Source organism: Fundulus heteroclitus, chromosome 5 (assembly GCF_011125445.2).
Source record: "Fundulus heteroclitus isolate FHET01 chromosome 5, MU-UCD_Fhet_4.1, whole genome shotgun sequence".
NCBI lineage: Eukaryota > Metazoa > Chordata > Actinopteri > Cyprinodontiformes > Fundulidae > Fundulus > Fundulus heteroclitus.
The window spans coordinates 26,599,944-26,622,341 of record NC_046365.1 but is presented as its reverse complement, the minus strand read 5'-3'; the positions used below and the strand labels follow the sequence as shown (position 1 = coordinate 26,622,341).

General features: G+C 44.5%; 1 protein-coding gene across 1 annotated transcript; it reads right to left on the bottom strand.

Annotated features, from left to right (window-relative positions):
• Positions 1-37: 37 nt before the first annotated feature.
• On the bottom strand, positions 38-20,471 carry slx4 (SLX4 structure-specific endonuclease subunit homolog (S. cerevisiae)). Its single transcript, XM_012866919.3, is given in 15 exon segments — positions 38-570; positions 2,001-2,291; positions 2,455-2,554; positions 4,208-4,353; positions 4,355-5,962; positions 7,747-7,916; positions 9,492-9,641; positions 11,000-11,145; positions 12,540-12,714; positions 12,922-13,223; positions 16,581-16,798; positions 16,878-17,093; positions 19,173-19,383; positions 19,667-20,157; positions 20,263-20,471. Coding segments are annotated over 14 exon segments (4,491 nt in total). The 5' UTR covers positions 20,058-20,157; positions 20,263-20,471; the 3' UTR covers positions 38-203.
• Between the last annotated feature and the right edge of the window lie 1,927 nt (positions 20,472-22,398).

Below are 22,398 nucleotides of genomic sequence, written 5' to 3'. Positions count from 1 at the left end.
GTTTTCCGTCGGTGTGAAGGACATGGCTGAAATCAGAAACGGTACAACACTTGTTTTATTTTAACATTATAATAAATGCAACATCTGAAAAGCAATCTCCTAAAATCCTAAACCTTTTAAAAAAAAAAAACTATGTACAAAGTTTAAACCTGAGTAAACGCTTTATAACTTTAGCTTCCAGACAAATCTGTCTCATCTCTCCGTTAAAGTTTCAAAGCGCCGTTTTTCCTGCTCCCTCCTCTCGCCCCCCGGCCCCCCGTCTTGGCCCGTCTGCGTGCGGCTGCAGGGCGGCCCGGCTTGGCCGTGGTGAAGGTGATGCACTGGGAGTCCAGGTAGTCGGCCAGCTTGGCGGCGCCCAGGCGGATCCCCGCCGCCTTGAGCTGCTGCTGGAGCTGGGAGAGAACCAAGGGCCGGTACTGCAGGATCCGACTGTACAGGCTGGAGTCCGACAGGATGAAGGCGCGCACCGCCTGGAGGCGGTCCTGCAGGCGCGACGCAGCCTGGGAGGACGAGATGCCGCCTTCGCTCTCCGAGTCGCCGTCAGAAGAGAGAACCAGCTCGGGGTTGGACCTGATGAGGCATTTACAGGGGAGCGTTCAATAAGTCACAAAAACTTTTTTTTTTTTTTTTTCCCCAGGTCAGGTCAAAAGCTGTGGAGAAGTTTAAAGTGACGTTAGCTTAAAAAACTACGGTATAACAGAATAGGGCTGAACGATTTTGGAAAATAATCTAATTGCGATTTTTTTTTCTTAACATTGCGATTTAATGCAATTTTTCTATTTTTTTTACAGTTTAATTTATCATGTCTTTTTAAACATATACAAACAACAAATCAATTTGTTTCCTAGCTGTGCAGATTAGTTGCATCTAAACTCAGAGCAGAAATGATTGCGTTCTGCCTACAATATATTTCAACCAAAATTGCAATTTTGACTTTTCTCTGCGTTAACCACAAGAAACAAAAATGGCGTCTAAATAAAGACATTTGTAAACAAGGACTATTTAAAACATGAACTTTTAATGTTTCTATTAATCAGAATATTATTCAAGAGAACAGCTTTTAGTTGATTTGGACATCAATCCTTGTTGAACATAAAGTGCAACCAACAAACAAGTCTATGTATTAAACTGATTGACCTGTACTTAATGCTATGTATGATTATATAAAGTCTAAAACAAGTAATAAAATTAGATTATCTCACTGCTGCAACTGTTTTCCCTTCCATGTGGAGGCAAACCCACTTTAAACATTTTACCAACACCTAATAGACGTGTCTAATTCCCTAATTGTTACATAGCAAACAATTGCAGACTCTGCGATTTGGAAATTGCGTTTTTTTAAATCGCGATTATATTGAAAATGCGATTAATTGTTCAGCCCTATAACAGAAGCTTTAAATAGCTCAGAGCTCTGTTCAATTCACCGTCTGTAACTGGAAAAAGCACCAAGACATGGCAGGAATCCAATAAGCAGCCTAGAGGCCGATGGTAACTCTGGAGGAGCTGCAAGGATCCACAGCTCAGGTGGGAGAATCCATTGGCAGGACATCTAATACTCGTGCGCTCCATAAATCTGGCCTTTACGGGAGCGTGACAAGAAGAAAACTGTAACGTTTGCAGGCGTGTGGTGGTGGGATGGCTCTGATAAAAGCATATTCATGCATTAGAACGGCCTAGTCAAAGTCCAGAACTACATTAAAATCTAAGACATAACTTGAAATGTGATCTTCACCAGCAAACTCTAAACGCTGGACTTTGCGCTGAGGTTCTACAAACAAGTCGGCGGTCCTAAACAGAAATGCATCCCACAATCTTTAGATTCATATTTTACGCCAGTTTGGAAAACCAACACAATTTTCCTTCCACCTAAACCATTTTTTACACCGCTTTGTGTTTTGAAATAAATACCTAATAAAATATACAGAATTATTATTTTTTTGCAGCAGTAAAGCTATAAATAGACGCTGTAGCTGCATTAGCAGAGCTGGGGCTCCGCTCACCTTTCGGACTCCTCGCTGGCGGCGGTGGAGGAGGTGTTGGAGCCCTGAGAGGCAGAGAGCACCTCGCCGTCCTCCTCTTGGTCAGCTTTGATGGGGGAGGTGGTGGCAGGCGCCCTCGGCTCTTTAAACCGCCCCGTCTGGGCGCAGGAGGCCGCCCCGCTGAGCGGAGGCTTCGCCCGGGGGGGCTCTTCTTCCTCCTCTGAGTCGGAGCTGGCCAGCTGGTGGGTGTACTGGTGGATCTCCTTCAGCTTGAGGACCATCTGACGCTTGGGTAACGGCCGCACGCCGAAGCTGCACGCAGGAGAACATTAAAGGCATGGTGATGGATCAGAGGAAGAGACTCAGAGCGACTTAGTCCCCTTGATTAGGATCGGGTTTTTTTGGGGGGGACCAACCTGGCTTGTGTGTGAACCTTTATTAGGACATTGATGGAGGTGAGAGTGAACCAGCTTACCTGCTGAGTTTGCTCTTGAGGTCCGGTGTGTCCATGTCAGAGTAGTGAGGCATGGGAGTGATGGGGACCACGGAGCGGCGCCGTCTCTGCTTCAACGGTTCTGAGGAGACATTAAGCAGGAGGACAGCTTCAGGTTTACAGACTGAAGAGTTTAAGAAGAATTTAGAAAAGCAGCAGCAAACGGACGATACTACAGCAACCACCCCCCCCCTCCCCATTTATAGGTAACCCTGGTAAAAAGTAAAAACATTTTATAAATCGTTTACTGCAAAATAACAAAAGTAACAGATTCTCAGACTGAGAAATCCAATATTTACCTTGAATTTTTATTCAGTTGGTTAAATAAAATGTCTGGATGATACAGACAAAAAAGCATATAGATAAAGTAGAAATGATATTGATCCATATCGATAAATATCAACAAATTCAAAAGCATATATTTTAAGTGCAGCCTTGGCCATTTTATGCTGTCGCTTAGCGACTTATTTTTAGATAAAGAACAGACACTGAATTCAAACTCAACCCTTTATTCAACCAACCATTTCCCAAAACTGCAGGTTTGAAGAAAAAAAAACTAATAAAAAAAATAAAAGGTGCTCTTTGAACTCTTTGAAGGGGGCGGAGCTTGGTTCCTGGTTCTGTGTTTGTGATTGGTTGGGAGGATGTAATATTAACCAACATGACTAGAATGCAAAAGGAAGGAAAACTGTTATCTAATGAACTTTTTATTGACCTGTTTTTTTTTCCTATCATCGATACACGTCTGTCGATCATATGTATTATTGAATTATGGCCCAGCCCTACTTTGTCACATTTATTGCTAGGTCGTCATTCCTATAATATAAAAGTAACTGAAGCATCTTTATGATTGTATACTTTACCCTAAGTCAATCAGAAAACCAACAGCTTTGCTTTGCTTGACCCCCCCCCGAGCCATAAAGGGTAAGGGAGGTAAGAAAAAAACAGAAAGAAAAAGAGAAAATTCAAATCTATAACGACCAACTACACACCAGTCAGTTGTTTTTGCTTTTGTCAAATGAGTCAAATATTGAGGTTTTTCTTCAACAATCGCTCCAGGAAGGTGGAAACACGTCGTGTTAAAAAGGCCCCCAGCATCACAGATGCTCCGCCATATTTAACTTGTGGTGCCTGTTAAGTTACTTTTTCAGAGGCGTGGTGTCTTAAACTCTTTGGGATACATTTTAAATACAACTACGTTGACCTCTTTTAGTAAACTGAAATCTAAAATATAAGTGCATCTAAAAAAAACTGAATATAAACAAACAGTGAACTCATTTCAGTAATTCGACTCCAAAAGTGAAACCTGTAGGGTTCCTTGGGCAGTGGGTTACTTATTCCTAGCATTTGTTTATCGTGACTTTTATAGTTTACAGTTTGGTTTCTTAGAAAATGTGAATATTGCAGAAAACCAAACCCTGAAACTTTGCTTCACAACCCTCTCAAAGCTGAGGTTCTTTCTGCTGCTTGCGCTCTGGTCTTTCTTGCACGTTTTCCTTCCACTCAACTTTCCACTAAGGTGCGGTTAGAAAAGCCGCTCCCTCCTTTTAGAGGCTGCCAGAGACTGACTGACATCTGGACACATAAAGCCATGATCAACTCCCGTTTTAGTGGTTCTTAAGTAACATTCTCATCCTGGCAGATAAATTAGTATTTGGAGTAATTTTTAAATTAACTGAGAGGCCTGTAGCTTCAGAAGAGAAAATAGGTTGTGGTTAAAAATGGCAGCACTTACTTGGAGTTTTAAGCAGCGCGTCCATGTTCAGCCTTTGAGAAAGAGGAAGGTCCTGCTCTTCCTCCTCTTCTTCTTCATCCCCCTCCCAGCTGTCCCATATTTTGGAGTCCAGGAGCGCGTTGTCGATCTCCGGTGAGCGGTGAGGCTGGGCCCGCGGCGGGATTCTGGTTGCTGCTATCGGACGCCGGCTTGGAGGCGGAGGAGGACCCGGCTCTCTCTGGCGGGCTGGACTCTCCACTCTCTCTGAGTCTGAGGCTGAAGCCGCCTGGACTGGGCTCTGCGTGGCCGTCGGGTCCCCAGGAATCATTGAACGCTATCGGAGGTTCATCCATGAAGCTCTGGTGGAAACTGGACTCCAGGACATCTGCACCACATACGTCTCCCTTCATCTCCTCTGGCTCGTCCCTCCCTGCTGTCCTCTGGAGACCGTGCTGGACGCCGGATTTGGCGTGAGAAGAAGAGGAGGGCGGATCTGAGGGGCTGGATAGAGGAGACAGATGAAAGCTCCCCAACTCTGTTGCCTCCAGGCTTTCTAAGGAAGTCCTCTCTGTCATTCGCCCGGGAACGTCCTGCCCCTCCGGTCCCCCGTGGAGCAGCCAGGCGGCCGGGGGGACGGGGGCCAGCGGGGGCTCTGGGTGCAGCGGGGTGCTGCTGCACGGCGGAAACCTCAGCAGGAGAGGAGACCTTCGCTGTGAGGGATCTCTGAAGGAAAGGCGGGCGGCAAAGACTTCGGTTTTCTCACTGGCGCTCCGACATTTTATGGGAGAAACTCTGAGATCTGAGCGTCTAAGAGGACTGCTGGAGGCTCGGCCTTTGCTCTGGGGAGGCGAGGCGGGTGGGGGGGAGCCCTCTCTTGGGAAAAGCTTCTTGCACATGCTGCTGTCGGTCTGCACCGAGCTGGTCCTCGTGTCCCGGCCAGCCTGGAGAGGCGTGGCAGGGATCAGCCAGGAGAGCTCTGGGGAGCAGCCGGCCGGATCGGGGCTGAGCTCCAAACTGCCAGCAGAGTCTTTGGGACTCGGGGTGTGACTGGATTTGATGCCTGTGTAGCTCTGAGGCGGAGGCCGGCTGTTTGCGTCCGTCTCTTCGCTGGAATCGGACAGAACTATGAGGTCGGGTTCGGCTTTCTTTGCGGGGGAATCGGGCGAAAGAGGGAGGCGGGTACGGCGAGGACTTTGGCTCTCAGTGGTCACCGGTCGGTGGGCCGCTCGGCCCGGGGACGGCCCTGGGGAGGGCAGGTTGGGGGGAAGCTCGTCTACGACACTCGCTGATGACTGAAGCAAGTTCCTGCCTGAATGTTTAGACGCTGCGTCATCGTAGACGCCCCAGGACTGAGAGAACAGGCGACTGTAGCTGGGATCTGACCCGGGGTCAGGCTGCAGGTCTGTACCCGCTGCATCCTCCTCCTCCTCCTCCTGCTCCACGCTGCTCTGCCGCTCCTCCCTCTGTCTCTGTGTGGCAGCAAACTCGTAGATCTCCTCCAGCTCCTCCTCGTTCACTCGCTCCTCTCCGTCGCCTGCGGTGTCCTCCTCCTCCTCTCGTCGGCCCTCCTCCAGCCGCCCTGCGCCGTCCGAGTCCCCGGTGTCGCCTCCCTCCTCGTCCTCCTCGTGCCACATGGATCGGATGAGCTCCATGAAGGCCTGATCCGTTTGGTCGCAGACGTTTTCCTCCCGGCTCGGGTCGGGCTGGTCGCCCGCCGCGTTCTCCGGCTGTGAATCACGCAGCAGTAGCTGCTGCTGAAGCTCCTGCAGGTCGAACCTGAAGACGAGCAGAAACGAGGAGAAGAGCTCAGGCCAAAGAAAAAAGGTAAAAGTAAATGTTAGACAAAAGTATTAAAAATTAAAACATAAATTTCTAGGTCTTGCTTCAGCAGGATTTAGGTCTGGACTTTGACTGGGCCGATCTAAAAACAGGAATATGGTTTAATTTACGCTCTTCCATTGTGGCTCAGGCTGAAAGTTTAGGTTCGCTGTTCTGCTGAAAGGTTAACCTTCACTACAATGCAAAAAGGGAACTCAAAGTAGGTAAAATCCTCTTGAAATTAGCGTATTTTTCATTGATTTGAGCTGGTAAATCAGATTATTTGCCAATGGAATAAGATTTTTGCACTTAAAATAAGAACAATTCATCTCCATCACCTTATTCCAAGTGCAGGGTGTCTAATTATCTTATTTTAGGGATAGAAATTCTCATTCCATTGGCAAATAATCTTATTTAGCTGCTGAAATCAAGGAAATATATACAAATTTTAAGAACATTTTACTTACTTTTAGTTCCCTTTTTGCAGTGTATATATTTATACACTGCAGGTATTGATGCTCAATGCATCTTTATTGCTGAAATCAGATTTTTTTAATTTATTTTTTTAGGTGGCCATTCATTTTATTATTAAATGCGACCGTCGTCATTCTGCTGTCAGAACGGTTAAAGAGAGCAAAGCAACCCACATGCTCGGATTACAGAAGGAGGCATCACACAGCAGGGCGCTGTTTATGGATGTTATTGTGAATTTAATTGTTTCTAGAAGTGTTCAATAAAGTTTTGTTTTAAAAAAAGAAAACCTTGAAAAATAAATAAAAAAACGCAGATACCAACCGGCATCTCTCCTCGCTGTTATTAGAGAGCTGTTGAGCAACGGGAGCCGACAATATTAAGACGACATCACAGCAAGATTAATTAAGGCAAGAAGAAAGCAGCACAGATATTAATAACGGTCTTTTATGGAGCGCTGGCTGCTGCTGCTGTGTGTGGATGTGTAGCGAGAAACAGGAGAGTGACGTGAGAGACGGATAAAATACGACATGACCGTTCAGACTGTGGACGCTTTGAAAAAAATCAATACGCATCTGAATTAGCAGCACATATGGAAGCGGCTCAGATCGGATTTTTGGGGGTGAAAAGATCGGAATTGGGCCATTCACACATAGTCATCTCTTACCAGTGGGTAGAGCAGTCATCTTGCAACTGAGAGGTTGCTGGTGCGAGTCCAGCTTCATCCCACATGTTGCCTATTGATCTGCATATCTGTGTATGAACGCGTCTGCAGTAGCGACTGTGATTGGGTCAATGTGGCTGCAGAGCGTGAAGCATGTTGAGTTTATTGTACGACTAGAAAAGCGCTGTAAATTTCCCTGACTGCGTGATTCTGCCACCAATGCTAAATTTGTCAAATGTTGCATTTCGCGAATTATCGCAGGTACGAAATGTTCACCTTTGCACTCAAATGACCAAAATTCCTCCTTCTGCATCTCACCTACAGCTTAGGATCTTTAAAACCTCTGAGGCCGTCACAGAACAGCAGGACTCCATTTACTATGCAGGTGACTACTGACTGAAGGCAGCTGGTTGATCTGGATTTTATTTTCGGGGCATTGTTTTGGCGTCGAACACAAATAGACATTATATTTTTCAGACTTTTTTTTCTTTGTCAAAAAAACTTTAAAAACCATGTATAACCAATGTAAAATCTAAACTCTTCTTGTGTTGGACCCTACTGCAGCTGCACGGCCCGCCCAGCCCGTGTTCTGGTGTGTTGGGCTAACCTGGACGCCAGCTCCAGCACGTGAGGCCGCAGCGCCGCGGCGACGGAGCAGCGGGCGGTGTAGAGGTACCGCAGCAGAGCCGACACCGCCGGGCCCGGCACGTCGCTCAGCAGCACCCTCTGAGCCGCGGGCGCGCCCTCCTCCTGCACCCCGAACCCGCTCTCATGCACCTGGAAGGAGGAGCGAAAGATCGAGTTCAGCTCCGTCAAAACAGCATTTTAGGCACATTTTGGTCTGAATCTTCACCCTTAAAAAGGGGGGGGGGGGAAAAACAGTTAAATAATGACAATAATAAGGTCTACTGACAACCTAAAATGCAGAAACCAAGTCAATTTCCACGTCTAAGGTTCAGTAAATGCAGCGCAGAGAAACTGGGAGAATAAAAAGATGAAGAGACTACATTTATTTGACTTGAGCTCTTCCAGTTTCAGGCTTTTAATTAATAGTTACTACTTTTTCTCGCATGGTGGAAAGATCACACAACGATTCACACATTTAATCTGTAATCCACAGAGCCAAAAATTTATACATATGCTCTCAAATACATTTATATTTATACTTCCTCTTTACTATTTGGATGAGTGGCCTTTAGCACGTTGCAGGGAAAAAGAAGACATTTTGGAGCATTAAATAAGCTTCTGGCATAAATCTGACAACCCTCTTCCGCCGGGGACCGAGATGGTGCCGCCGTCTTCAGGACGAAACGTGGTCGGGTATCTGGCCAGAGTTACGCAAGAAGCGACTAAAATGGACGGTCAGCATGCAACTTGTGAAAGGACGTTTGGCCAAATATTAAGGCACCGACAAAATTGTCCATTCTAAAAGGTCAAACTTTCCGACTAAATTGTTTTTAGTCCATCGGTTTTTATACGATCCGTAGAACATTTATCAAGCTGTTTTACTGAATGAAAAAGTACGAGTTCATCGTTTTTTTCGGTTTATGAACAAATCTAGATCCAGTACGCTTAGATTTAGAAAATCCAGATGGATTACTCAACAGTAAATACAAACTCCTTAAATAAAGGGTTGTTAACATTTAACAGCTTTGATGTTGCTTGGTAAAAATACCTGTTTAGGAAGCACATATCTGACAGGAAAACCATAGCAAACCAAATAAGAGATTCTCCATGATCCCAAATAATCAATAGGTTAGACATAAGTTTAAGCTTTAATGTGGCAAAGGTAAAATAAAAGGTGTTATCTAAATATAAAAAAACATTTATCATCCAGAAATTATTTAATTTTATCATAAAAAAAATTGTATCCTTCAGTCTGGAAACAAACATTTTAAGACTGAATTTTCTTCTTGCCACACTTATCCAGGACTGTAAAATAATCAAATCAAATTTCAGGTTTTCCAAGCTTGCATAGGAACCCTGAATTATTCATTCATTTTGACCCTGGGGGGATTAGATAAAACCCACAATAATCTCACTTAACGTAAACAATGTAAATTAGGCAACTTCTGTTGTGAGATCGGTCCGCGGTGAAAAACGCAGATGAAATAAATCAGTAAAAGACAAAAAATTAAAATGACATTTGTACCGTCATAGTGCATAGTGCAAATGTCGTCTGCCAAATAAGTATCCATATACCAAGTAACTATCTCAAGATACTTTGGTAGGGAGTGCTGCAAAAATGCTCCCTAAGTAGCGCTAGTTCAGCTATTCTGTGTAAACAACGTTATTTTATTTCAAAACCAACGACTGGTAATAAAGCATCAATAAAAACAGGAATGCTTTTACCATTTCCGCCAGCAGGGGGCAGCGAGCGTACACCATGAAGGAATGTGCGAAGAAGACCTCGCCGCTGTCCACTTGGAGCTGCAGATCACTGAGCTGAGGGTTGTTCACCATGCTGCTCAGGTCTGAAGACAGCCTGGACAGCAGCGCCACCTACAGGGAAAACACCGGAACGACACATTAGGCTGGGCCGCAAACGCAACACGGCCTTTTATACTCCTCCTGGGTTGAGATTTACAACAAAAACAAGGAACAAAAAAAAGATGTGAGAAAAGTGCCGTTGACATTTGGTAGACAAACGTGTGCCGTCCTGTTCGGCCAATTCAAATAGACGAATAACTTTACCAGAAAAAAAAAATCTGCAAAATCATCAGGCGTAGCTAAAACGTGAAAAGTTAGAATATACAGGACTGTCTCAGAAAATTAGAATATTGTGATAAAGTTCTTTATTTTCTGTAATGCAATTAAAAAACATGAAATGTCATACATTCTGGATTCATTACAAATCAACTGAAATATCACAAACCTTTTATTGTTTTAATATCGCTGATTATGGCTTACAGCTTAAGAAACCCAAATATCCTATCTCAAAATATTAGAATATCGTGAAAAAGTATACTAGTAGGCTATTCAACTAATCACTTGAATCGTCTAATTAACTCGAAACACTGCAGGGTTTCCTGAGCCTTGAAAAACACTCAGCTTGGTTCAGTAAACTAAATCACAAGTATGGTAGTGGTTAAGAGACGACATAAGATTCTCACAGTAACTGGTGTACTGACCATGGCATTACTGTCCTTGATTGGCCTGCCAATTCCCCTGACCTGAACCCCATAGAGAATTTGTGGGGTATTGTGAAGAAGAAGCTGAAAGACACCAGACCCAACAATGCAAATGAGCTAAAGGCCGCTATTGAAGCATCCTGGGCATCCATAACACCTCAGCAATGCCACAGGCTGATTGCCTCCATGCCACGCCGCATTGATGCAGTAATCTGTGCAAAAGGATTCCCAACCAAGTACTGAGTGCATTAATGGACATTTTCAAATGTTTGATTTTGTTTTGCTGTTATAATTTTTCTTTTTTACTTGGTCTGAGGAAATATTCTAATATTTTGAGATAGGATTTTTGAGTTTTCTTCAGCTGTACGCCATAATCAGCGATATTAAAACAATAAAAGGCTTGTGATATTTCAGTTGATTTGTAATGAATCCAGAATGTATGACATTTCATGTTTTTTAATTGCATTACAGAAAATAAAGAGCTTTATCACAATATTCTAATTTTCTAAGACAGTCCTGTATAATGAGATGCATGAAAAATCAGAATCCTTACAAATAAAAACAGACAGTTTTGATAATGTGAAAAATGTTAAATTACTTCCAAAATTTATGGACAAATATTGAGTCAATCATTATGAGCAACAATAAAACCACTGAATTACATCACCCTTGTGTGTACTGAATCTATTCAGCGAGTTTAACCCAGTGAAGTGAATGACAGCGCCTCACCGACTCGTGGATCCCTCCGTCTCTGTCTGCATCTGGACGATCTGACCGCCTGGCTGCTGCCTGGCTGCTGCTGCTGCTGGTGTCCTGTGTCGGCTCGGCCCGACCCGCCAACTCTTCCTCCTGGAGGAAACCGCTCAGCTGCTTGGCTGCACAAACACAGACGATCAGGACCAAACGCTGCTACAGACAGCTACGCAGCCTCTGAATAACCCAGATTCCCTTTACAGCATCCTTCCTGCTCCTTCCCATCCCCAGTCTAGTTGCAAACAGGGTCCGAAATTAACACTCGCCAGTCGCCAAATGCGAGTAAATTTCCCGTTTGGCGAGTGAATTTCAGAGGGCTAGCTGCCACGTGGCGAGTAAATGTTTGTACCAAATAAATTAAAAATAACATAAAAATAACAAAACCCATCTTGGTTGCGGATGTTCCCAGCTCTGTCCATCCAGAGCTCAGTCTAAACTCCTCCTTCTGCGGAGCAGGAGGTAAGGGGGGAGAGCGGCTCCCAGATAAATCCTTCATTCAGAACCAGTCATGGCTGCACGCTGCATTAGAAAACAGATCTGCTAACCAGATGCATCCTAAAACGCCAATTAGTCTGTCTATAAGTTTCGTTCTTATTTATTCTGTGTTTTTTTAACTATGTGCGCTGCGTCTCTGTGCTTCACCGCTCTTACTGCCCCCCGCCCTCTCAGAGCCATGGGGATTTTATCAGCGGCCAGCCTTCAAAACGTGAATCACTACGTTTAATGTCCTTCCACTAGTACCAAAATGTCCCAATTGAAATCAATAGGAGAGTCAGTAGCTGGGTTTCATGCTCTTTTGGTTTTAACGACAGAACCAGCGGTGCTTCGGTGGACCACTGCTTTGCGCTTGAATTCAGGTGCGCAAAATTACGTTACATATAATTTAGGTGCGCACTTTTAAGGGTCATTTTAAGGAACTTGTAACATCGGGGGCTTTAGCTCAGACCCATTTTTCCTTCTCTCCCCTCTAAAGGAGCCCTTCAGTCTTCATTTATGCATTTTCCCCACTGTTTATCCAGCAGCTGGATCAGCGTAAAGACGCAGCGTGAACCCAGCGTGCTTCAAGTGTGGCAGCGTGCTTTAAGTGTTGGACCCTAAAGGCTTGAAACTCTGCCTCATTCACAAATGAGACCAACATGGATAGAATAATGATAATCTGTAGTGTTTTCTTATTGCCTGGATGTGAATCTGATCATTCATATTGTGCCTTTTATAATAAACTTAATATTTTCCTATCAAAAGGTAAGAAACAAAGATTTCTCTTCCAGGGTCCAGTCAGCCACGCCCCCCCCCCCCCAAAAAAAAAATTAACATAATCTCACTTTTAATTTTTGGTAAAAATTGAGAGGTCTGGTGAGGATTAATATTTTGGCCGGTAAAAAACATGCCTGGGCGGTCGATTTTTTTACATCTACCGGCCAACTTGGCCGGTGAATCAGGAAGTTAATTTCGGACACTGGTTGCAAATATTTCACACGTTTAATGTTTGACAACAAAAAAAATTGACAGGTCTTACCTTTGTCAGAGTATCCAGATTGCGTCAGAGTCATGCCGTCTTCGGCCAGCTCCATCAGGACCTGGAGGGCCTGGCTTCCCGCGTGCAGCTCTCTGGTGGCGGACGCAGCCTGGGAGCAGGAAGGCGGGACAGACGTCTCCGGCTTGTCGCTGGTGCTCGATAAGTCTGCATCCGTCTAAAAGTTGGAAAAGAGGACCACAATTAGATCATAAGATAAGCTCATAGTGCCTCGCTCGTCTAATCTGTGTATCTACGTGCGTTATATGTAAACATTAAACTGCCTGAAATCCAACGATGAACTGAACCTTGACAGGCAGACTTTCAGCTTTTAAGTCCAGGTAAGACACGGCGGAACGACTCGCAGTGAAGCATGAAGACTCACCTCCACCTTCGCCGACTCCAGCGGAGCAAAGAGGTGCCGGAGCTCGGCGGCGTAGAAATCAGACAGACGGGCGGCGCCGCCGTCCGGCAGCGTGCTCTTCGTCCAGAGGGGCGCTGCGCCCGTCGGGCCGGGCAGCCTGCTGGGGCGGCGCGTCGGCGTGGGAGGAGAGGGCGCCCGGCGGCGGAGCAGGAGGGCGGAGACTCGTTCCTGCAGCCTCGCCAGGGCCGTCTCTGCGTCCTGGACGAGGAGGAGAGGCGGGGGGCGAGGGACGCCGGCCTTCTTATGTTTCACACGTCTCCTGGCTGCAGAACGAGGGGAGAAGCAACAACAGGACAGTTCACACGGCGCTTCGCTTTCTCCATATTTTCCTACAGAGCTCTTCCAAAAGGGATCAAATCTGTTCGTTTTGTGCTCCCTGAAGCAGCATTTGGTTCCTATGCTCCACTTATCTGGAACAAACTCCTAGAAAACTGTAAAACTGCAGAAAAAGTTGCTTTAAAACAAGATTAAAAACACATTTGTTTAGGATTGCCTTCTAGTGAAACTGTTTTACTGAAACATCATTAGTTCAACTTTGCAGTCCATCTGTTTTTAATATTTGTTTTTAGTTTCCCCATGTTTTATTTTGTTTCTACATTTTATTCCAACTTGCTTTTATTCCGTTTTATTTTCCTATATTTTAGTCGTGTAAAGCACGTTGTATTGAAATGTGCTATACAAATAAATTTGCCTTGCCTTGTTGACCATTAGACGGTGACACGGGTTATCTTGTTAGCCTTTGCTAATTAATTAGTAATAAAAAAAATAAAAAAAAGAATCAAAAAGAGAGCACAGGAACAGAAGAGCACACAGCCTCCTGCTGAAGCACAGCATGATGCTGCCACCGCCATGCTTCACCATGGCCGCGGCGTCGGCCGGGCGCCTGGTTTACTCCTGCCGCTTCTCTTTGCTAACCTGACTCTAGCCAGATGGATTTCGCTCCGCCTAGCTCCACTCATCCATCTGGGACCTCTCCATAGGAATGGCGTTTCAGAAGACTGGACCTTATCAAAAATCCTTGCATATGATTAGATAAGCCACTTGTCTGTCATCTTTATCGACGTGCTATTTCAACCACTCACACTGAAGCTAACCCGTGACGCAGATGAGACCGACGCAGGAAAAAACAAAACTTTTTTTTTTAAATGTGTTTGCGGCTCTAGTGGCACGCGTTTTATTGACAGTGAGCTGACAGGAAGAGGGGGGAAGACAGGCGGCAAAGCGCCGCGGGTCGGAGTCGATCCCGGGCCGACCGCGTCGAGGACTAAAGGCCTCCTAATATGGTTCCCGCTAACCGCTGCGGGCACGACCCGGAAAACAAGACTTGCCAAATCCGGTCGGGAGAAGGGCGAAAACATGGTTTCCACCAACAAAAGCCTTCAGAGCCGTTCTCTGATGTTCTTTTAATGAAACAATATTAGGTAGACTGGACAACACAGAAGAAATAGCAGCATCAATGTTAACGCTTGCTTCCTCGATGCGAGCCGCCATTGTTGTCTGAATCAAAACAGTCTCACGTCACGGTCGCTTCTCCACTACGTCACATCTATGAAACTCCAGCCCTGCTTCCTGATTGGCTGGACAATAAAATTGGTTGGAGAAATCACTCTCTATGGGAGATGACCCAGATGGATGTGAGTGAAGCTAGGCGGAGCGAAATACATCTGGCTAGGTTCGTCCCTAACGAACGGGTTGTTCTGCAGGAAGACCCCCTGGTCATTCCAAACTTCTACCACCAGCAGATGGTGGAGGCCTCTGTGCTCACTGGGAGCTGGAATCCTTCCCCAGACCTCTGCCGCCACCAATCTGGCCTTAAAGGACCACAGACAACTTCTTGGACTCCATGTGATGGCTCGGCCTCCAACGTGCAGCGTCAACTCTGGAGCTTTGTTCTGGGTAATTGTGGGCCTTTCCGAGTCATGCGGAATCCACTAAATGCCCCAAAGGCGGACTCCGATTGAGACGCAGAAACATCTGAAGGGTGAGGAGTGGAAACAGGAAGCATCTTGGCTAAAAACCTTTTTCAAGCTTTTGTCATCTCATCGTTATTGTGCGTCAAATTCTGAGGCAATAAAGAGTCTACTTTGGAAAAAGGCTGTAACAGATTTAGGAAAATTAGCCGCTGTGGATTCATGACTAGAAGCTTCTCCTTTCTTTCTTCTCTTGAAATGGCTGCAGATGAGTGAATAGTGCAGGATTTAAAACAAAGTCAATGTTAAAGGCATGATATTAATCTTAAAAACTCTAACCCACCAGTACAGGTGGCTGATGCAGATGGAAGATTTTAGTTTTTAAATTAGGAAAGGACAGAAAAGTTAAAATTCTCAATTGTTTAATGTTAAGTACGACACAAAGTGTTCATCTTTTAATAAACAGACTTTAGACGTTCTCTTTAATTTCATAGTAACACCTATCCGATGACATTTAATTACTCAGACGCCGACTTTGGTGCATTAAAATCTGCTTTGAATTCTATTATGAAATACCGTTCTTATATTCCTAAACCAAAAAGAGTAACGTTTAATATTGTTAGAGGGTGAAATTAAATTATTCAAAATAATCTGCAAACCGGAGGACCATCTTTTAATACGACGAATGAACAAAACCCTTCTTTTTTACCTTTGGGTCTACAGTGATTTAGACATTCAATTCCTACAGAAAATCGGACTAACTGATTTAAAATGATCCTGTTTTGTAGAGCAGGTAAAAAAAATTGTAATTCTGTATAGGGCTGAACGATTTTGGAAAATAATCTAATTGCGATTTTTTTTCTTAATATTGCGATTTAATGCGATTTTTTTCCCCCCAGTTTAATTTATCATGTCTTTTTAAACATATACAAACAACAAATCAATTTATTTCCTTCGCCGTGCGGATTAGTTGCTAAAAGACCCACAGCATCTAAACTCAGAGCAGTAATGATTGCCTTCTGCCTACGATATATTTCAACCAAAATTGCAATTTTGACTTTTCTCTGCATTAACCACAAGCAACAAAAATGGCCTCTAAATAAAGATGTTTGTAAACAAGGACTATTTAAAACAAGAACTTTTAATGTTTCTATTGATCAGAATATTATTCAAGAGAACAGCTTTTAATTTAATTGGACATCAATCCTTGTTGAACATAAAGTGCAACCAACAAGCAAGTCTATGTATTAAACTGACTGACCTGTACTTAATGCTATGTATGATTATATAAACTCTAAAACAAGTAATAAAGTTAGATTTTCTCACTGCTGCAACTGTCCCTCCTTCCATGTGGAGGCAAACCCACTTCAAACATTTTACTGACACCTAAGGGACCGTGTCTAAATCCCTAATTGTTACAAAGCCAAAAATTGCAGACCTCTGCGATTTGGAAATTGCATTTTTTTAAATCACGATTATATTGAAAATGCGATTAATTGTTCAGCCCTAATTCTGTATTAATTTTTTAGGCCCTCGAGTTCCTTTGACTTGACGATTTTGGCCTATGTACTGAAAAGCTTGGACACCCCTGCTTTAGGGGAACGCTCCTGGACAGCAACACCACTGACCTACTATTGTAAACCAAACAAAAAAAAGCAACATTTTCATCACAAGAAGGAACAATCTATTCATATAAATAAATCTCAGTACCAGCGTCTGGCTTCCATGTGAGCACAGAAGTCATGCAGCCGTGCGGCGGACCACTTGGCGCCTGCTGCTCCTTCTGCTGCTCCTGCAGGGAGGAGGACAGAGCCAGAGCCACCATAGTCTCCTCATCCAGCGGGTCCGTCTTCTTCTTCTTCTTCTTCTTCTTCCTTGCTTCTTCTGGCTTAGCAGGAGCCTTCCTTTTGCTGCCGCCGGGCTGCATCCTGCAAAGAGGAAAACCCGCTTCTTCAGCTTTGTGTTACAACGGCGTTACGGCTGCATCCTCCGCCAAGAGGCCCTCACCGAGCGTTGGCGGTGGTGGAGCTCCGACTCTCCTCCGCCTGTCGCTGCAGAGCCTGCAGCAGCACCGCCGGCGGGACGCCCATGTCTGCAGAGCAGCGCTTCAGGTGGCCGGAGCGGCTCTTCTGGCTCTTGAACCTCTTGCCACAGATGGGGCAGTCGGGGACAGCAGAGGGTGGAGGGAGAGACGGGTCGCTCTGTTCGTTCTGGTCCAGACACCTGCAAATAGAAGAAGCCTGTGAGTCCCCAGCAGTTCCTGATAACCCGGCTCCTCTAGAAATAAAAAGGTAGAGCTTTTTACTTAAGAACACTTGTACCAAGAGTCAAGCTTGGTGGTGGCAGCAACATGCTGCGGGACTGGTCTGCTGTTTGCAATACTGGCACACAGAACCTGATTAGAACAGTGAAGGAAGGGGAGTTCTTACGAATACTCCTACTCAGCTGGTTTCTGAGCCATGAAGCCGCTTAATGTCGTCTCCAGGGAGGCCCCAACGTCAACCCTAAGGAGGATTGGAGGACCAACCCCTAACACTGTAAAATGGATCTAAAAATAAGTAAAATGTTCTTTAAAATTTGTGTTTTTGTCCTAGATTTGAGCAGGTAAATAATATTATCTGCCAATGGAATGAGTATTTTGATCCCTAAAATAAGATAATTAGACATCCTGCACTTGAAATAAGATGATGGAGATGAATTGTTCCTGTTTTTAGTGCAAAAGTCTTATTCCATTGGCAGATAATCTTGTTTACCTGCTCAAAATCAAGGACAGATACACTAATTTTAAGGAAATATCACTTGTTTTTAGTTCCGTTTTTGCAGTGTGTGTGAATCCCTGCCAGGAAATCAGCAGATTTCAATGAGCTCTACCGATGTTGTGGGAGGAAGAGGTCAGATCATTTTGCTTAACTCTGACCCAGAGCAGAGTAGAGAAAATCTTAAATTTCAGGTGGGGAAAAAGAGTTGCAGTTTTGTGTTTTTAAAGCTTTTAGCACTGAAAAGTGAGTGATTTAAAAGCATAAATGAGAATTCATGCTGATCGTGACCGTATGTAAACATCTGGGGTCTCATTTATTAAGCCTGCGTACACACAAATCGGGGCCTGAAGCGTGCGTACGCCACTTTCCACGCAAAAGTTAGGATCTATTTAAAAAAAATAAAAACTTGACAGGAGAATGTGCGTTCCTCGCGGCGGCTCTGACCCAGGTGTTACGCTCGTTTTGGAGACGGGGGAAACTGGCGACGCAGACGGTGAAGTGGTGAATTGCAGCCAAACTGCACGACGATTCCTCTCAGACGCTCAACTTCACGCCGTATCAGACTTTAATCATAGATCGACTTCATCATCAGCAAAGAGCCGAGTTATAGTTATGTCCCCATGCTCACGCTGGGGACATAACTATAATATTATATATATATATATATATATATATATATATATATATATATATATATATATATATATATATATATATATATATATATATATATATATATATATATAATATATATCCCCGATGATCACCAGGGTGACGTGTTCCACATATTAACAGATTATTGTGACAAAGTGTGAGGCTGTCACTTTAACTGCTGTAAACCGTCAATTACACTCGCGCGTAAAGCTGCGCGGTGGGTGGATGCGTTGGCAGTGCTGGAAGTCCTTGTAGATTAGAAGGAATTAGAAGGAGACGCGGTTTCAGGTATGAAATATTTCCTGCCCCAGGATTTTGCATTTTGTTCTAACCTGCAGGGGGGGCTATTTTTGACGGGTTCTTTGAACGTGGACATTTGTGCTTTTACCTCTGATTTACACCTTTAATTAACGCGTCTGTGTGAAATTTCCCCAAAGTGTCTTTGCTTTTACTCCACGGTTGCTACGTCACCAAGTTGGGAAAAAAACAACAAAAAAAAAAGCAATAAAAACAATCAGCTGACCCATTTTAAATCCACATTAACATCCATGAGGTGCTTTGCATTGACCACTTGTCCAATCTGGGCGAGTAGTGGCCAGAAGCTGAGGTGGAGCCGGGTACGTAGATGTTCAGGTACAGGTGTGATCTAAGAAGGGAAATTATGTGCTGGTGTGTGTGCATAATTTTATGAATCTGAATATTTTTTTGCCGCATGTACACTTTTAGTACGGGTTCCACGTAAAGTTTTATGAATGATCAGCCATGAACACCTGGTTCTTCCTAAGGTGTTTTTTTTTAAAGGCAGATTTATTTACAAAGCACAGGACGTTTCAAAGTGGTGAATAACACGGGTTCAGCTATGAGATGGAACAAAAGCGAGTGTCCGGACCTGTTGAGGTGCTGCGTGCGCCCCTCGGAGCTCATGTGTGATAAGTCTCTTTGGCAGATCTGACAGAAGAAGAGGCCTCCGTCCTCCAGGTCCACCACCTGGGCCTCTGCCGCCTCCCTGTCCAGCTGCTGCTGCAGCCGCAGCGCCACGGCCTCATCACTCTCCGCGGGGTTAACAGGGTGGGGACCAGAGCGGGGGGACGATGGCTTATCTGAGGATAGATAAGAGTTATGGTAAAGTTGTTGTTTTTTAAACATAAATCTGATAATTCTGGTGCCCCTCTTGCATTCAGCCCCTTTACTTGGCTACTCCTAAATAAAATCCCATCCAAAGCCAGCTGGATAAAACTGCGCGCCGCACTTTTCAGATTTCTTTGAGAAACATTTAAAACCCCACTTGCAGTTTGAGGTTGGAATGACACTAAAAGCATCATGATGGCATCATGTTTAATCAGAAGCTGCTGAAGGGGCGTGTTTTTTTTTTTTTTAAGGCACCTGCTTTTTGCTGCTGTGCAGTCAGCGCACAGTCGTCCCAGGTCGCCGGTCCGATTCCGTGCTTCATCCTCTGTGGAGAAGCCCTCTTAAACGCTTGCATCCTGAGGAGTACTTTGTCTTTTGCCCTCAGGCCTCCGCCGGCTGAAGGCTGGCCAGCATCCCCTGAATTACACCCACTTCCTCCAGCCTCCACCGGCTGGGAGGCTGCAGACCTGGAGCCGCGGTCCCCATCCTGCTTCTTGGTCTCCTTCTTGTTCCCTCGGCTTGCGTGGCCGGAGCTCCGCTGCTCTGCCTCCCTGCTCTGCCTGCCCGGGTCTGCCGCCTTCTTGCGGACCCGCTTCAGCAACTTGGAGCAGAGATCGACGAAGTCCAGCTCCGAATCATCCATCATGGCGGCGTCCCTACTCCCGCATCAAAGCCGCGCGTTTCCTGCTGCCACCGCCGACCCGCAAACACAGCTGCGTTAGGCAGGAATGGGCACGTTGCCCGAGCTGGGAACGAAGAGAAAACGCGGTCCTTAAACGCAACACGAAAAAAAAACAACAGTCGGCGAGCTAGCTACTTGTGCTAACCACTGGTGCTAACCGTAAACTTACCCGGGGCTGCTCAGTCAGCTCCCTCATTTCCTCACACGTCGTTCGCCGCCGTCAAGAACGAGGATTGTTGCCTTTAAGCAACGTTACTTGTTGACGTATAAAACCATAGAGAAAAGACACGGACGACTTGTTTACGTTTCAAATCGTTTTTTACTGAAACCGCTCCATTTCTAACTTCCGGTCACGTGAGGACTATCCAATGAACAGCGGTTATGGAGATGACCTCAGCGCCGACGTCAGGCTCCATATGAAATAAGTCCAGTTTCTTGACCACACTCCTACTAAACTTACCGAAAGCACTTTTGCAGCTTTTATTTGTGTGCCTTTTGCATATTTACAAAATCACGTGTACATTTTTTTTTCTTTTTAACTATGAAGGCAATGACGCTTCTTCTTCTTCTCTGGAAAAAAAAAATGCAAGGCCACTCAGTGGTCCTCCAACCGTGAATGCAGACTTTTAGGCGTTGCTGTGTGAAATTAGGCATATTGTGCAAGAAATTACTTTAATATCAGATTGTCTTGCCCTCAATTCATCTGAGAATCTGTGGCTAGACTGGAAGGTTGGTGCTCACAAGTGTAAACCAAACATAATGTAGTCTCCCCCCTTAAGTCTACTTTGTAGACTTAAGGGGGGAGAGAATGCATAATGAAGTCTTCTTTTTTGTGCTTGTTGCAATACGTCTTCATAGTGATGAGCTGCTGGCCAAAAGGACGGCCCAGCACAGAATAGTAGCTTCATTAGGCCAAAACTCTGAGGTTTGCTTATCTGCAGGGCAGCAAACCTGCAGATGAAGACGTTTTAATTCTGGATAGAGAGGAGTACAGGGGGGTTATATATGTGAAGAGAAACCATCCGCCGTTAAACAGGGGCGGAGGCCTCCGGGTCCAATTGTCCCCCTCATGCGAGCATGACCTGGGAACAATAAACATTTCGTCAGAGCAGCAAGCGGTTGGGTAGGCTGATGGTCCTCTTTTGTATGTGAGCAACCAGCTTTGATTGTCACCTTTGACTTCTTAAGCCGGAGGGTCTATTTTCCAACAAATGCATACTCGTGCTTTATAAGGCATTGCTTAACTTGTACAATGCCTAAACTGCTAATCTTGTCATCAACTAATATAGAGATCCTGGAGGATGATGTAGATGTGAACATTTGAGAGAAAATTATTCTGGGCCTGAGTAAATAAGATTTAAATGCCTAAAAAAAGATAAATTCCACCTAAAAAACTGAGGTTTATATACAAAACTTCTTCTGCTGTAAAGAATGTATACAACAAATTTTAAGTACATCTTGGTTATATCTGTGCCCAGCTTCCATATCCACACAACAAGCAAATAAGATGTACATGTTTAGAACCCATACTGTTTGGTGCCACTTTGGCACAATTCTTTAAGTTTATCCGTGAAATTGAAAATGTGGGATGCCCATTAGTAGATACTTCTGTAGAGGAGTCTCAGATGAAGATCTGGACATTTTATAAATGTGTGTCGGTTTCAGTCAGCTACAAACGTGCTATTGTTGCTAAAGAGGTTAAACCTGAGCCACTATGAAAAGGTGCTGCTTATATGTTTATTTTTAACTCCTCACTGTGAAGAAGTCTCTTGGAGGCGAGACGTTTCAACAAAGATCCTGTCCTCTGGAGAGGATAGAAGGTCAGGGTGCACAGATGGAAATTTAAACTTTTAATTGTCATTGATGCCATTTACAGTATAGCCGGATTGGACACAGGGTAACCTGCCAGCTTTTTTCGCACCGACCTTTTGTAACGCACCTTCCTTGTAGAACGGGTCAGTGAGCAGTTGCTGTAATAATCTGTGGGGTTCCCCGTGACTATATTTCTGGATTATGTTCCACAAAATATCCTTAAAACGTTGACTGTTCAGAGTGTTGCATCAAAGAATATTAATGGAAAGTTTGGTGGAAGAAAAAAAAAGGGTGGTTGTGCAAGCTGTAACAGATTTGTAATAATAATAAAAAACATTTAAATAGCCATATTATGCAATATTTTCTTATTTGCACTTGAAATATTTCATGTATAATGAATCAGGGTTTCACTTTTAAAAATAGAATGACAGAAATACATTAACTTTTTGATGGTTAAATGTTTGTAGATGCATATGTTAAATAAATGTTATGA